The 16,325-nt window shown below is 36.6% G+C and overlaps 1 protein-coding gene across 1 annotated transcript in view; it reads left to right on the top strand.

The window, feature by feature from the left end:
- The window catches only part of LOC149739213 (fibrillin-1-like), a 34,083-nt gene continuing 17,758 nt past the window's right edge, over positions 1-16,325 (top strand). Inside the window, exons 1-25 of the mRNA XM_089875675.1 lie at positions 1-368; positions 1,414-1,505; positions 2,576-2,686; positions 3,037-3,132; positions 3,313-3,408; positions 4,336-4,521; positions 4,804-4,929; positions 5,242-5,364; positions 5,744-5,917; positions 6,079-6,264; positions 6,647-6,790; positions 7,629-7,751; positions 9,160-9,285; positions 9,624-9,724; positions 10,109-10,253; positions 10,575-10,736; positions 11,249-11,410; positions 11,798-11,911; positions 12,573-12,692; positions 13,085-13,231; positions 13,649-13,825; positions 14,214-14,402; positions 14,915-15,071; positions 15,467-15,570; positions 15,931-16,053. Coding sequence (XP_089731801.1) covers positions 127-368; positions 1,414-1,505; positions 2,576-2,686; positions 3,037-3,132; positions 3,313-3,408; positions 4,336-4,521; positions 4,804-4,929; positions 5,242-5,364; positions 5,744-5,917; positions 6,079-6,264; positions 6,647-6,790; positions 7,629-7,751; positions 9,160-9,285; positions 9,624-9,724; positions 10,109-10,253; positions 10,575-10,736; positions 11,249-11,410; positions 11,798-11,911; positions 12,573-12,692; positions 13,085-13,231; positions 13,649-13,825; positions 14,214-14,402; positions 14,915-15,071; positions 15,467-15,570; positions 15,931-16,053 — 3,526 coding nt within the window. The 5' untranslated portion in view covers positions 1-126. The remainder of the gene's footprint in view (positions 369-1,413; positions 1,506-2,575; positions 2,687-3,036; positions 3,133-3,312; positions 3,409-4,335; positions 4,522-4,803; positions 4,930-5,241; positions 5,365-5,743; positions 5,918-6,078; positions 6,265-6,646; positions 6,791-7,628; positions 7,752-9,159; positions 9,286-9,623; positions 9,725-10,108; positions 10,254-10,574; positions 10,737-11,248; positions 11,411-11,797; positions 11,912-12,572; positions 12,693-13,084; positions 13,232-13,648; positions 13,826-14,213; positions 14,403-14,914; positions 15,072-15,466; positions 15,571-15,930; positions 16,054-16,325) is intronic.

Below are 16,325 nucleotides of genomic sequence, written 5' to 3'. Positions count from 1 at the left end.
ACTACGATTTTCGTTTTGCCAGGAGAATTATAGGGCAACTTACAGAAAGCTACCGGCTTGCTTTTTAGATTACCGATCTGCAGTGGAGTTAACTTCAATTGCGGGCGGAATTAATAGACTCTGATCATGCATATGCAACTGCATGTCGTCGTTCTTGCGGCGTTAGTCTGTGGCTTTACGGGTTATGTAGCGGGCCAGGGTGGTGGTCATCTTACACGCCAAAGTTTTGTCGGGATGAACAATGGATGGAGGACATGGAACCCCCTTGTTGGGCCAAACCACCACCGATACAGAGGCGATAGACCGAGATCTGCGAGACAAGGCAACGAAAGACAACGAGGATCAAGGAACCGACGAATGGGGACCGTGTAAGTGAATATATAATCGTAAACAATTTGCAATTTATTTTGGCCAATGCACTACATTTTGCAAAAAATCCCGAAAATTTGTGTATATTTTTCATCACAAGGGTTATACCCTATGTATTGTGTCGTGATGTGTTTCAAGCTTGCAAATATTGAATGCACAAAGTGGGTGAGACCTTTGCATGCCCCATTACACGCGACCGGGCCCACTTATCGGGGTTATCATGGTTGAGGCGTTCACTCTCCACCGAGACCACCCACCCTCGAATGCCGAGGTTGCGATCTTTCTTTGTCGGCGATTCTCGATTTCAGGAACCTCGCCAAATCTCGAATATCGCTCTTTGTTTGCTTTTGTGACGTCACTTATGTTAAAGAGACGAAAACCGCGAAACCGCGCAACGTTTGTAGTTAAGCCACTTCGTGCTTAATGTAAAATATTTATTTAATTTTGTAAAATCCCTTAAAAAAACGTTTTTTTCCAAAATTTATAAATTTATAAAAAGGTTTATTTTTGTTTTAAATTTTGTCGTATCAATTTTTAGGAAATTAAAAAAGAAAATGATAACTAGCCAACAGAACAAAAAAATCAAAAGGTTTTTGTTAATTTTTTAAAAATTCATAATTGTTAAAAGCTTCCATTGTGAGATAATAATCATACTTGGAATAGTTGAGGTTACAGAGCGGCGCGTGCATTGTTACGTGACAAACAGATAACAATCCGTACACTAACAAACCATTGTTAGACGTCATAATGCATTACTTCCGATTTCTATATTTGCCATTTTTCTCCTTCCGGAAAAAATGTAAATTTTTTCATAAAAAGTATTCGAAAGTTAAATTAAATAAATAAAAATAGTTTCGCTTGAAATAATAACCTTTATTAGGCAGCTATTTTAATATTTCAATTTCAACTGAAGTTTAAGCAATCAAAAAATATTATAAAAATATGTATATTTTAATAAAAATAAAAGCGACAACAAAAAACACTTAAAACATCACCTAGCGACAACATATAAAAAAGCAAAAAATAATTTTCTTCTTGTTTTAGTTTGACAGGCCGTCATGTTTGCCATGAAAAAGGTTCCACCTTCTGTTGCCCTGGTTGGACAGCTTCTACAAGTGGAAAGACTTGCTCAATACGTGAGTTGCAATAATTTATCGACTTATTTTAAAATATTGGGTGACGAGATAACTCTGTACTAAAGACGAAGGGCCCCATAGAGATAAGGCATATCTAAAGATATAATGTGCCAAATGCGGCATAAATCCAAGTTTATGAGCATGCCTTGTCGTAGGACCTCAACCATGTAGAATAGAAGGTACATGTAAACAGATAGCAGGTTTAAATCCAAAGTTCCGTTTTGTACTTCGCCTTACCGACGTGTCGTTTAACTTCCGTACATGCAGTATATACCTTTACGTTTCGTTGTAATACAAACGTCACTTAAAAAGGTTTTATTCGTAAAATGCCTACGTTTATCTTAAATTGACAATTTTAAACAATGGTTGCGAAGTAGTCCCCCTTCAAACACTTGAAAATATGAAAGCGGTTTTCTAATCCTACAAATAGTGACGTAGTTTGTGACGTAATCCTTATTGTATTTGCCTGACCCTACTTTTCGGGTTATACAAACAGTCTCTGACGTCATTCTCGTGTGACGTAGGTAATTAACAAGAAACCAGGTCGTGATGTTTGGGGAATTACCAAAAAGGAGAATAAGTCTATTTTTTTAACAAGCGCTCATGTTAGTTTAGTAGTTGTATACGAAATATAAACAAAGAGAATGTTTATAAATATGCTATATAGCAACGTAGTTTGGGGCTTTGAACATATAGCACCTTCTGAACCGTTATGTACTTATACACTCGGTCAGGATTGCATATGTATAACTATGATAGTTGTTAGATTACGCAACACAAAAGGTATAAATAATCTATTGGCAAAAGTGTGAACCTTTACTTACCCAATGGGCATTTTTGTACATATTGTTTTAGATGTTTGGGGTCATAGAGATTGTTGTATCGACATGTTTTCTTACACGTACGGTATTCAAATTCAATTATTCTTTGTTATATTATTTAGAAATGAATAACTTTTGGCAAAGTTATCTAAATTGTAAGCCATCAAAAAGGCTGGCGTATCCTCACATTGGTGTCTGCTTAGGCACTATATAAACACAGCAGAGGGTCTAATTCACGCTTCGTTTCAGCCAAATGTGACGAAGGAAACTGTGGGCCTCGTGGAGTTTGTGTCTCACCGAACAGATGTATGTGTCAGGACGGTCAAACACAAATGAGGTGCCAGAGAGAAGACGCCGAAGGTTAGTGGGATATTGACTTTATGGGGGGGCGGTGTGTTATTAGTGCCCGGCGTACAAGGATCGGCCTCTAATAGGAGCAAACCGTTGTTGTTTTTAGGCTTTAGTTTGCCGAGAATTCATCCAAGAATAATTGAATAAAAGCTGTGCTGTGGTTTTAATAACTTTGAGCGAATGCTGCACTTTTGCAAAGTTTTTTTAGATAATAACTTCATTCTTGAGCATTTATGCAAACATACCATACAGAATAAAAATTGAACGACTAAAATTGTCTACCACGCTCAATACACTGAATATCACCATTCAGCACCTATGGCCATATGTTCCCATATTAAACAAAGCCATTTCTGTAGACCGAAGATGTAACATGCGTTGTATGAACGGAGGGGAGTGTGTGGACAACCAATGCAGATGTCCATACGGTTACACTGGACCACACTGTGGACAACGTAAGTATGACGTCACGATGACGTATAGTTTACGTCAAGATGACGTAGATTTTACAAAAATAGAAAAAAATAGAAAAAAAAATAAAGTAAACGTCATATATTTTTGGCATATTTTAAATGTAGATTACTATTAGACTTGTTTTAGCACAATTGTAGTAAAATATTTCCTACTCCTCACAGCCATTTGTGGACCTGGTTGTCTCAACGGAGGAAGATGTATTGCTCCAGGAAGATGTGCTTGTGTATATGGATTCACCGGGATGCGGTGCGAGAGAGGTTAGTTAATATTGGAATACTTTGTGTTTTAAACATTTATGTGTATATGATTTAGTCCTCTGTGTATTTTACAATGTGTATATGAACATACATGTGTGTATGGTATAGGATAATATGATATACGCCTTTGTATATTTGACATTATGTATATGAACTTATATTTCTCACATGTATTTACACCGGATAATATAATTTAGCTTCTACATATTTGAGTCTGTATACAATCGTAGCAGTGCGAAAAACTCGTGTGTATCGTGTGTAGGAATTGACGAACTCTGGCCTACATCTTAAGTCCCCTTGTGTGGCGTTTTGGAACTTGAATATTTATATCAATAAAAATGAGACCGCTTATTTTTTTATTGTAATGTGTAACTGAAATGAAAACAACAAATATTCAAACGCTAAAAAACTTACATTAAACAAATTTAAATCGTATCTTCGAATACAATAGATACGATAACGAAGTCTATTAATGTTAAAGTTATCGGGACAAGGCTGTATTATTATTCACTTTCTAGCCATAATTTTAAAGCGATAATTAGTCCTTTAAATCACCTTATAACGTTGGATGTTATAAGATACACTTGAGTCAGCAGACATTTAGGACGTTGCGGTATTTAGTTAATCATAGTAATTATTGAGAAAGTACCAATTCCTTGAGGCTTTTTGTTGCTTTGGTGTCTCGTAACCTACATTTGCATGTAGTATGTCTGACTTTTTTCACGGCTGTTTTACGTTATATTTTAGGCGTTAATAAATTTTATCACTATCGAGTTGCATATATTGTAACTGAAATGTGAAATAGTTTTTAAATGCACCGTTTAACCTATTAAAGGCCTAAAACCCGACTTAGGGGTTATATTTTAGCCAATCAAGTTAAGTAAGTAAAGTAGTTGAATTATTTAATCATTCGTTACGATTTCCTAGATTACCGAAAGGGCCCATGTTTCCACACACGAGTTAACGGGACCTGCAAAGACGAAGTTCCAGGGGTTATGTGTACCAAGCTCTTCTGTTGTGCTACTGTGGGAGAAGGATGGGGCCATCCGTGCGAGGAATGTCCCGCCCGAGTCGGAAATTGTACCAAGGGTAGACTACCCCCTCTGTGCACAGGTTTGAACAATAGATTTTCTTGTTTCAACCTACCGCCTTAATTGGTTGTAAAGCGGCACGTTCTCCCCTGCTTGTTTTGCTGTTATGGCATTTCAAGAGCGTTAACTGCTTGCCTGCCTATTAGGGGTTTGGTCGGCCATGGTTTCCGCATTCACTTGCCCGAGATCGTTATCTTGTTATGTACATACAATTATTTTCAATTAATATTTCAGTTAACGTGCCCAATACACCTCTGGCAATGTAGTAGTGTGAGCGAATAACCAAGCTATTGTTTCGTCACAGACATTGATGAGTGCGAAATAATGCCGGGTCTTTGCGAGGGAGGAACTTGCAGAAATACTGACGGATCTTTTGCCTGTGATTGCCCTGAAGGGTACAGAGCTGACACTAATATTCACCAGTGCGTAGGTAAGAAACTGCTTAGCACATAACAACCCAGAACTGGGCATCAAAAAGCCGGGATTGTTTTACAAACAGAGGAGTTCGCCCTTTAAACTTCTCTAGTTTTAAATTTCACGCGATTTCCGCTCATTTGAACCCTCAGGCTTAGTTTTGGCAGCGTAACTTTTGCAAGCTTTACAGTGTTGCCAGCACACCATCCTTACATCAACTATCCAATACAGATGGCAGTTGAAATATTTTGGCTGGCAACACTAATTTCGTGAGAATCGAACAGTTCTAAGCAGTAAAGGTCATAGGTTATATTATACCATTGCCTAGATGTGAACGAATGCGCAAGCTCCGATGTCTGCGTCTACGGCAACTGTATCAACACGGATGGAGGCTTTATATGCGAATGCCCGCCAGATTACAAACTCTCAATTGACAAGACATACTGCATATGTAAGTTTAATATAATATTTCAACGTATACATACATGGTATATTGATAACAGTTCGTTTAAAAAAAGGTTTATGGAAGAATTTTTAAGGGGTTGAATGAATTTGTTTAAACATTTTTAGATTCAAGCTTATGAAATACATACTTATAAGTCCCACATAGGTAACTTTGTGGGTGATTGTTTTTGTCAAACATAATTTATATCCACTTATTAAATTTTTAAAAATCCCTTGCGTGCCTGCTTTAACGCTATATAGTAGGGCGGGGGAAACGGGACACTGTTAGCACATAATATCCAAACATCTTGATCGTATCGTATTACGCAAAAATAATTTTTAAGTATCTTTTCGAATACAGTAACTAATTCGTTTGTATGCAACAGCTGATAAACCCGGACGATGTTACACCGCCATTGAAAGTGGTATGTGCGCAAGACCCTTGTCTGAGTTGGTACGACGGACTATGTGTTGTTGCACCCCTACTGGGGAGGAAACACTTGGAAAATGTTTTGCCGCGGTTGGGGAGTTCCCCGAACGATGCCCTGCTGTTGGGACACGTAAGTTTATTTTAAATTAAGAAAAAAAATTGAGGGTAAAAAATATTATAAAAAATGTTTTGCAATGATCTACTTATGTCTTTCTTTAAAAAGGTAAAGATAAAAATTTTAAAATTTCAAAAAGAACACGAATCATTGCTTAAATGCATCTGTTATTTTAGCGGAGTTCAACAGAGATTGCGAAGGTGTAACAACCGGCGAAGTTATACCTGGCGGTGGACTTTGTGAGCTTATGGGTGATCGCGCATGCGCACACGGTCGATGCGTCAACCAACCAGAACAACATACTTATTTCTGTGAGTGCGAAGCCGGCTACGAATCAGCGGACGGTGGAAAGCAATGTGTTGGTGAGATATTAATAGGCTTTGTGATGTAATAATACATTGGATAATTTTAAAATTTAAAAGTTTTGGTAATAGGCCGACACATATATAACATGCTTTTTTATCCCCTGGAAAATAATAACACGATTAGGCTACTTTTAAAAAGGTATCAACTATCGATTAAAAACTATGGCTGCTAATTTCAAAGTTTTCTGGATTGTCAAACCGAATTGCCCCGCTTTTCTTTTTTTGTAAAATCGAATTTACAAAGATAATAAAATACATTTTGCTTCGTAGATGCATTAGTCTCGGTAAAATAGCGACGAGTAATTCATAATTGCACCAGTTACTTCATAATCATTTCAATCGTTCTATGAGTCAAGCAATTTGCCCGTATATCTTGCAGACGTGGACGAATGCACACAAGCCGGCTCTGCTTATCCAAGTGTATGCGGACCACACGGTACTTGCTTGAACACTGAAGGATCGTACACTTGCCACTGCTCCAGAGGTTTCGAGAACGACGCTGGTAGCATGATCTCGTGCGTAGGTAAGTACAATTGCTCTGTAATGGGAACTTAAGCTTAAAAAATCTCCCTGGTATACAACAGAATCTCTATTATTAAGTGTAAAAAAATGTATATGCCTCAGTTGGGTATAGATGGCAGCACCTTTGGTGTTGGGGGTAATATACCTACATCCCACGAGTAATAAGTTTACCTATAGACTCAAAAATCTCAGTTTCCTCGCGTGCCTCTCGTTTATAGGATCTCACTCGCATAGAAATTAAATTTCAACAAAATCTAATTGAAATGCCAAGAGCTTCAATTGTTGCTTGCTTCCCTTTATTGGTCTCTACGACCGGTAGCAATTGAAAGACATTTCGGTTTGGGGTTTATATTTAGGTTGAAATTATCAATTAATTGCGGAGATGAGTTTCCGTATTGGCCAAGTTCAAAGTTGATGTGTTATTGCTCCAAATGAAAAACGGTCAAAAATAGCTCGTTTTCTCGTCCCTGTTTTTTACTAATGGTTAAAGACTTGTTTCAAAATATATGGATATACCAGAAAACCGCAAATCCAATCGATTCGTAAAAGTCCACCTTAAAAAAGTACTTGAAACAAACCGATCTTTGTGTAATTTTTGTCCATTTTTCGTCAAAAAAAAATCGAACGCGCGATATGGTTTATTAATTCATAAAATTGGACTTGGGCGAATACTGAGATATTTTTTAGCAATGGATAAGGTTGAGGTATAACTTTGAGGAGAATTCTCTCTGTTTACAACCTTATAGTATTAGAACTTATTTTTTTAAACCGAAAGGCCCATTTAACATAATAAATTTTCCATTTAAAAATGTCCTAATTCAATTACCACATATATGTAGATATTGATGAATGTACCCAAGACGGCTTATGCGAGAACGGTGCATGTGTGAACACAAGGGGAAGCTACGTATGCAACTGTAATGACGGCTACAGGACCTCTGCTACACAACTGGAGTGCGAAGGTGAGATAGAAAAGTTATATTTCACAATAAAGCATAAAATAAAAATCGACATTCGGCTTGTCGTGGATAAATAGTACGACTTATATAACGTCGCTTTATTGTGGGGTTACTCAGCCCTTTATCCTTGTTCCGTCGCGCTAAGTGCCATAAGGTCTTACCCATGTAATACTCCATACAGAATGCTAAGTTTTGGAGTGTGTGTAAAGCTTGCTGGTGAAAAAGTTCCCACTGCACCAAAGCTTTAAGTTTTATGCCACGAGTGTTTGTCATTTGTGAATCATGAAATTGAAAGTAGCAATCGGAAATTATATTTGGAAAACGTAGGCCATTGTCAGCTAATGTTGCGTTGATATTTCTCGAATTGGCATGAAAAGTCGAGACGGAAAGTCGAATTGAACTTTCGGAAGATTGCGACGCTATAATAGAAATTGTCGACTTTTCCCGCGACATGTAGAAGGAAACCAGCCATAGATACGAATCGACGGTAGCTATGATGCGGCATGGAAGGCGGAAATAACAAAGCAATCAATTGGCGTGACACATTCTCGAAAATAGCTTCAGTCACCGCCATATGCGCTTTATTATCGAATCGTTGCCAAAATTCACTTCGGCGAAAATCTCGGTCTCTTATCCAAACATTAGCGACCCGTAAGACTGTTAGGAATTTGTAAATATCCAATCAAGTAATGTCGTTACCACCGGGTAAGAACTGATTCATTTTTACCAAGGCGCCCGCGTACGGAGTTTCTTATACGTGCACAGTAGAGCGTAACGAAGCGACGGAAACCGAAATAGGCTTAGAAAGAATTGGACGAAAAATTTGCGGTTACTCGCTCTCCGGCCAACTATGCACTCATTTAAAGCAACTCAAGGCTCCGTATTTGGTCAAGCAATAACTTGTCTATGCATTGAAATTCTTAACAAGTCGATTCATTGGCCCTTAGCTCGAAAAACAAATCCGATTCGTACGTGCAATACTGCACGGGGAGGAAATAAATGACACGATTGCATCCTTGAGCAGCTTCAACAATGTCATGTCTTTCGACCCGCGCACTTTAAATGTAACCCCAGCGCGCATAAATCTATATAAAGATTAATTTATTGTTCAAAAGCAATAACAAACAGTGAACAGTCGAAATGGTTACGATCTACTGTGTCCTTTACCTCACGAACCGGTACACTGTTTGTCGTTTATCCCACGAACCGGTACACTGTTTGTCGTTTATCCCACGAACCGATACACTGTTTGTCGTTTATCCCACGAACCGGTACACTCTTTGTCGTTTATCCCACGAACCGCTGCACTGTTTGTCGTTCACCTCACGAACCGGTAAGCGAGTTCCCGTCAATTTTCAATGTCGATCAATTCAATGCTGCACCCTTATCATTCACCAACCATTATACACAGACATCAACGAATGCCAAGAACAACAAGGACTATGCGATAACGGACGTTGTATAAATAGCGGCGGAGACTTCAGGTGCATCTGCAACCCCGGGTTCTTTACCTCTCCTGACTCAAGATCGTGTCTTGGTAAGTGACTGACATTTAATGTTGGTACAAGGATGCTAGTGAAGCGCAAACCTTGTCAATACTTCCCCTTTATTGGCACAACAGGATGTTTAAAGGCCTGAATAAATAGAACTTCTGGTAAAACATGCAAAAGTATAGAAAGAAATTCATGTTAAACAAGTAAAACTTTATGTTTACAATCAATGCTGACAAGTAATATCCTTAACATATGTTTAATTTTCTGCTGCATTGCAACTTTGCAAAAAAAAGATAAATTATTTCATTGGAAATCGAGTGACGTTTTTTATTTACTTATGAAATACATGAAACCCTGTAAATAATTAAATTAATTTATGCAGATGAAAATGAATGTGAAAGAGATAACATGTGCGCAAACGGGGAGTGCGTCAACATGGATGGAAGATACAAGTGTGTCTGTAACACTGGCTTCCATTTGTTGGTATGTGTTGTTGCTAGACTATAAGGTGTACACCATGTGTGTCTGGTGTATAAGAAAACGCCCATGTTATAACTTGACAGTGAGCATGAGGTGTATGAATACACCATGTGTGTTCGGTGTATAAAAAGACACCCATGTTATAACTTGACAGTGAGCATGAGGTGTATGAATACACCACGTGTGTCTGGTGTATAAGAAACAGCCCATGTTATGACTTGACAGTGAGCATGAGGTGTATGAATACACCATGTGTGCTTGGTGTATAAAAAGGCCCCCATGTAATACCTCGGCAGTGAGCAGAAGGGGAATTGATAACAATATGTATGACAAGATGTAACAAATCAACAGTACTCATATTTTAAAACCAACCCCTTATTTTCACAGCCAAGTGGACAAAGTTGTGCAGATATCAATGAATGCCACATGAATCCTTGTGAAAATGGTCGATGTGAAAACTCTGAAGGTTCCTTCCAATGTCATTGCCACCGATTCCAGATTCTCGATTCAACTGGAACACGATGTTTACTTGGTATGTCATAGATATCTTATATACCTTAAACAGACTTCATGTAAAACAGATTTTTAAGTTTTCTGTGAATTTTAAACTGGTATTTTACTCTACATGCCCCTTAAATCCATGACAGTTTAGACTAAAACATGCAGTTCTGCATGCAATGCTCAGATCCTGCCTGTTACCCTTTAATATCTCATAAACCTCTGTCTTTAGTGTGAAATAAAAGAAAAGGTCTTGACGCAATAGTTGATCAGCTTCCTTTTTGCAAACATTTGATCCCATTTTACATTTAATAGAAAGTTTCCTTAAAAATAATATTTTTAAACAAACTTTCAGACCAAACATCTGGTGAATGTTACCGCGGTGTTCGTAACGGGCAATGCCGAGCAAGGAACGCTCTCACTGGAGGGAGCTCAAGATCGGATTGTTGTTGTGCTGTTCCTGGAGCGACAAGCGCGTGGGGTGACACGTGTGAGCCATGCCCAGAAGTTGGAGAAGGTAGGCCTTGATTACTCTGTGTATTTATGTTTAGCAAATAATATTTTGTGAAACTGCGAATCTTTATTGAAATATCGTTATACAGTACGGTGTTTCTAACAAATGAAGTGTTTTGACCAAAATGGGTCCCAATTCTTGTATTGTATGTACGCCTTAAAACTTGCAACCTGGTATTTTTATCTTGTCTGTAACTATAAGCTGTTGATGTCAAACATGTCGTAATCAGATTAAAATCTTCTCTAACCCAATTCTCCCTTCTAGGTTTTTCAATTTTCCATACAGAAAAGACAATTACTTAGAAAGTAACATACATGGTAACTTATATGCAAGCATGAGGTGTATGAAACAGAACACCTGTGTTATAATGACTCATTTTCCCGCCAAGCAAGGATAAATAAGTTACATTCATTAAATCTTATGTTTGTTTTATTTAATACGGATCTAAATTTGGTATGAGTCTCCAATAAATACGTTTAATTCATTTATTTTATTTTACCTATATTTGTTTACAGCTGATTACACCGTTCTATGCCATGATGTGCAGATCAGTAACATCTGTGAGCTGATGGTAAACCCTTGTGAAAACGGTGATTGCCTTAAGATGGGAAACAACCAGTTTAGATGTATTTGCAACAAAGGATTTGTTGTTGCTGATGATCAGATGTCTTGCATTGGTAAGAGTTATATGAGTAACATTAAGGTTGCCTGTATTGGTAAGAAACCAAAAATATGAACATTTTTTGTCCTTGTGGGTGAGACCTTGAGTGATTTATCCATAATTGTAGTTTATTGATAAGAATCATAGGTGTAATGCTATGGTTGTCTAGGATGATGTGTCACACTAATATTCTATATTGGTAAGAGACCCCAAAAAACTATATTCTGTATGTGTCACCTAAATGGCTACAAATCGTTCAAATTTGCAGAAGCTATTGCATAGTGTGCACTGTGGTATGCACTTATTAATATATAAATGCATTGATTAATTTAAACTACTCAAGTATAAAAATAAGTAACACAATTATATACAATATATTGTAAAAAAACGTATCTTATTCCAGATGTTGACGAATGCTCAAAGAACCTTTGTAGCAACGGAGCTTGTAGGAACACCCCAGGATCTTACACATGTACCTGCAATGAGGGATACCTTCTTCGTGGGGATGTGTGTGAAGGTATTGAAAACTTTCTCGTATTTATTATGTGTCAAAACTTCTTTGCTACCGTACTTTGAAATATACTATTTTTTACTTGTAATGTTTCGTAACATTTTCCGTTTTTTGTCATTTTTTGTTTTTACTTTCATTAATATTTGCTACTGAACTTGGGTGTAAAGGGATACTTGTGTTTTTTTTCATGTAATTTTGCATTGTCTGTAATCCTGTTACATAAAGCCACTTATACTAGATTAAGTTTTAAAAATGCTGAACCGATAGCAGAGTTCAACCATTAATGGATTAGCACTCTTGGTGTTGTAATCTTGTCATAAATATTTCTAAAAATATTTAATTGCTGGCGCCAAAAAGCATTAACTTGTATTAATAGGCTGCTGAATGCCATGTATGACATCATAACTAGGCAACAACAGGAGAAATGTTTGTTTGTTTTTTCTTGTGTTTTTAATGCTTCGAGATACGGTATATATTATAAAACTCCTGGCATAAAAAAATTTGTAGATTTTATTAAAGTCTTTGTAAATTTTAGTTTTTAACGATTTTTCCAATACATTTTTTTGTTCAAATTAACTAATCCAATTTTTTATTTATACCGTCACATAATGTAGACTTGTTCAAAATTTTTGGTAATTTTCTCACCAACTCAATTTAAATATTCCAGATATTGATGAATGCGTGTCTAACCCTTGCACCAACGCCCGTTGTACCAACGAACCTGGTGCGTATAGGTGTGTTTGCGAGGATGGTTTTATATTGGACACCACTGGGCATGTCTGCTACGGTAAGTTAATGTGGGGTGACATATACTTGGCTAATGCCACAAACTTTTCCTATATAAAGGTCATACTACAGGAAAAGTAAGCTATGCAAAATTCTCTTTTTTATAACAACAACAACAACAACCTGTATAAAAAAAACTAAATAAAATAGATAAAACTTGCATATAAGCCTTTTGGAATTATAGAGTTTATTAACCATTTAAAAAAATTTATAACAAAACGTTCATAATAAAACAACCATTTAAATTTGCTTATGTTTCAGTCTTTTAATTTAAATAAAACTTAATTTCAATTATTCTACAATCACATAAACTAGTAAAAGATCCTAAAAAACATAAACAAACTTAAACCACATACCTTATAATTGAAGGCTAAAATATGATTTCTCTGACAGACGTTAAGGTTGGCCGATGCTGGAGTTCATATGCAAACAACCAGTGTTCGGGAAATATCGGAAACCGACTTCTTACTAAGGAGGAATGTTGTAACACCATCGGTGTAGCATGGGGTAACGCTAACTGCAGACCATGCACTGATTTCGGTAAGCATCTGAACTAAACTTTACTATTGGAAAAACCATCTGTATTTCTCACGTTATGACTGTAAAAATAAAATAATTACAGCCTAATTTTGAACCTTTTTGCGAAAATACAATATATTTTTTTCCAATTTTTCTGTAATTTTCTACAAAGTCAAGTATAGAGTTATGGACATGATCTGGCCTATATCCAAGGTCCCTGGTGTGCCATATGCCTGACGTTTTGCTGCTAATTCTCTTCTCTTTGCTGTTTTATTTAATATGACTTTTGTTACTGTTTTCGAAGCGATAAACTGTCTGTTGTGTTTGTATTAAAACTGACCAGAAGTGTGTATTTATTGTCATACATAAGGACTGTCATGTTTTAATTAAACCTTCTTATGTGTTCTCTTAATCACATTAACATTGAAACGTTTCTAGACCTCCCATGCGACCATGGATACACCCTCAATGTTCAAACTAACGAATGTGTCAACATCAATGAATGCGACTTCGGACTTTGCCAAGAGGATACCACGTGTGTGGATCTGGAAGGTTCTTTCAGATGTGAATGCCCAGCTGGGCTCACACTGCGCGCAGATGGCACATCATGCACAGGTTGGACTCATGATATTTATACTTGCAGAGATAGCTTTAAAACATAGTTTGGTACTGTGGTTAAGTTCTTGCATCAAAACCAAATGCTACCGTGTTTGATACGATACTGGTTGGTCATGTGTCCTTGGGCGAGACACTTTGCACACATTGCCCCAGCCCACTGGACACTAAATGGGTTGTACCACCGTGGGGTCGGGGTAATGGGTCAAAATGTCAGGTCCTATGGTCTTTTTGTGGCAATTCATAGTTTATTGAACTGATAACTTGACTTCTTATAATTAAAAGCAAACATAACTACAAAAAGTAAGTCAGGTAAATAATCAACTTCTAAAAATACATAAGTGTCATTTACCTGTGTCTCTACATTGAAACTCAACCATTATTCCAGATGTGAGAGTTGGAATTTGTTACATGGAAGTTGAGGATGGTGTTTGCTCCACCACATCCGCCGACACCATACTGATGACCAAACACCAGTGTTGTTGCACTGTGGGCCATGGATGGGGTTCACCATGCGAGATTTGCCCACAGGCAGGAACAGACGCACGAACCAAGCTATGTCTCCCGGCCAACCAACGTGAGTTAAATGCACAGTTGTGATATTATTTAAAATGGAAAAATAATTTATAAAAAACTTTGCAATATACGATTTTGGAGATGGATTTTATAGTAGTGGTATTACGTTATAGCTTGTAACTGCAAACTATTATATTATATAAAAATTTTAAAAAATGAATTATGATAATGCATAAAAAACTTGAAAATCCTAGATACGTTTGCTATGCGATGTCTTAATCTAAAGAACATTTCCAATATAATTAAGAGGTTGCATTAAATTTGTAATAACTTGTAATTGATGGAAAAAGTTGGCATTACTAATGTGTCAACCATGGTGGCTCTCCAGGCCTTTAACTTATAAAACATTACTTGCCCTGTAACTATATGTACAAATCCAAAGTTATTTTTTATATTTTATTTATTTACGATATTATTTTCGATATATCTTTAACGCCTGTTGTTTTGTTTTTAATTCCCTCTTTACAGGCCTTTAACTTATAAAACATAGTTGTAACAAGCATTGCATCTCAGGTGTTATTACCCTCAACGAGTGCATTCTGTTTCCCAACCTTTGTGTGGATGGCGAATGTTTAAACACAGATTCCAGCTTCACCTGCAACTGTAATCAAGGATACACCTTGGATGAATCTGGAAAAAACTGCACTGACATTGATGAATGTGGTATCAGGTAGGTCATAGAAAGTACAAACATAGTTAACTGCTGTAAGCCTTCCACCACTGTCGGTATTTGTTTCTTTGTTTAAGAAACTTAACTAAATTGTCAGCCATACAGTAAAAACCAATCAATTTAAGTTACATAAGTGAGCACAAAGTGTTTAAATCAGAACACCAGTGTTATAACAACAGTTGTTTCCTCTTCACGAAAGGATAAATAAGTTACATTCATTCATATCTGAGTTGATCATAATTTCTCATGTTTCAATACACAGAAATATGTTTGGCAGACCTGTTTTTAACCGACTTCCATTTTCGCTCCATGTGAAGAAAAATAAGTTACATCTATTCAATAATATACAATATTACCTCCTATGTTTCAATACATATACCTTGTTTTTAATTCAGCCCCGGTCTTTGTGGTAACGGTCAATGCGTGAACGTTGGAGGTGACTTCAGATGCGATTGCGACGAAGGATATGAAGATTCGCAAACCCTCAAAGTTTGCACAGGTTCGTCTGCCCTATAAGTTAAATTCATATAAAGCTAGTTTTGTGTAGCTCAAGAAAATATGCTTCCTCATTAAATATGGTACCAGGTAGCAAAGGAGTTAGATATATATTTATAGTTTACCTGATAAAATTGGATAGTTTACTGAACTGCTTTGTTGTCTGACATAACCTGTAGTCCCAAAAGCTCCAGCTTAAAAATTAAGACCTGGATACAAGTTACAACACTTAGTGAACCTTAAATCAGAAGATAAGAAGATTTAAATAATAATTTCCAAATGCTTTTAAAAATGTTTTATACAATTTTTTAATACTCATTGTTTAAATATTCGCATTTTTTTATTTTGCTTATATAATCAACAGATATTGATGAATGCTCCATCCCCGGCCACTGCACTGGAGGTACTTGCTTCAACACTGAGGGAAGTTATGAATGTGTTTGTCCAGATGGAAGATCATTGGGACCTGATGGAACCAAATGTATTGGTAAGAACATTGCTATTATATCAGCTATCTAACGTTTTGTATTAGATTTAGGTGTGTAATATATAAGCAAATGACATTTTTAGATTTAGAGAAATATCTTCTGAAGTAGCATTTGTATATTTGGTCCATTACTTGTTCTGCAGCAATATGTACAGATCCAAAGCTATTTTTTTATATTTTATTTATTTATGTAATTTTTTTGCAAATTTTAACGACTATTGTTTTGTTGTTAGTTCTTTATTCACTGGTTTTAGTTAGTTCATTCTTTTCAC

Source organism: Ciona robusta, chromosome 3 (assembly GCF_009617815.1).
Source record: "Ciona robusta chromosome 3, ASM961781v2".
Taxonomy (NCBI): domain Eukaryota; kingdom Metazoa; phylum Chordata; class Ascidiacea; order Phlebobranchia; family Cionidae; genus Ciona; species Ciona robusta.
Note: the sequence above shows the minus strand (reverse complement) of the source record. Positions and strands in the feature narration are given on the sequence as shown.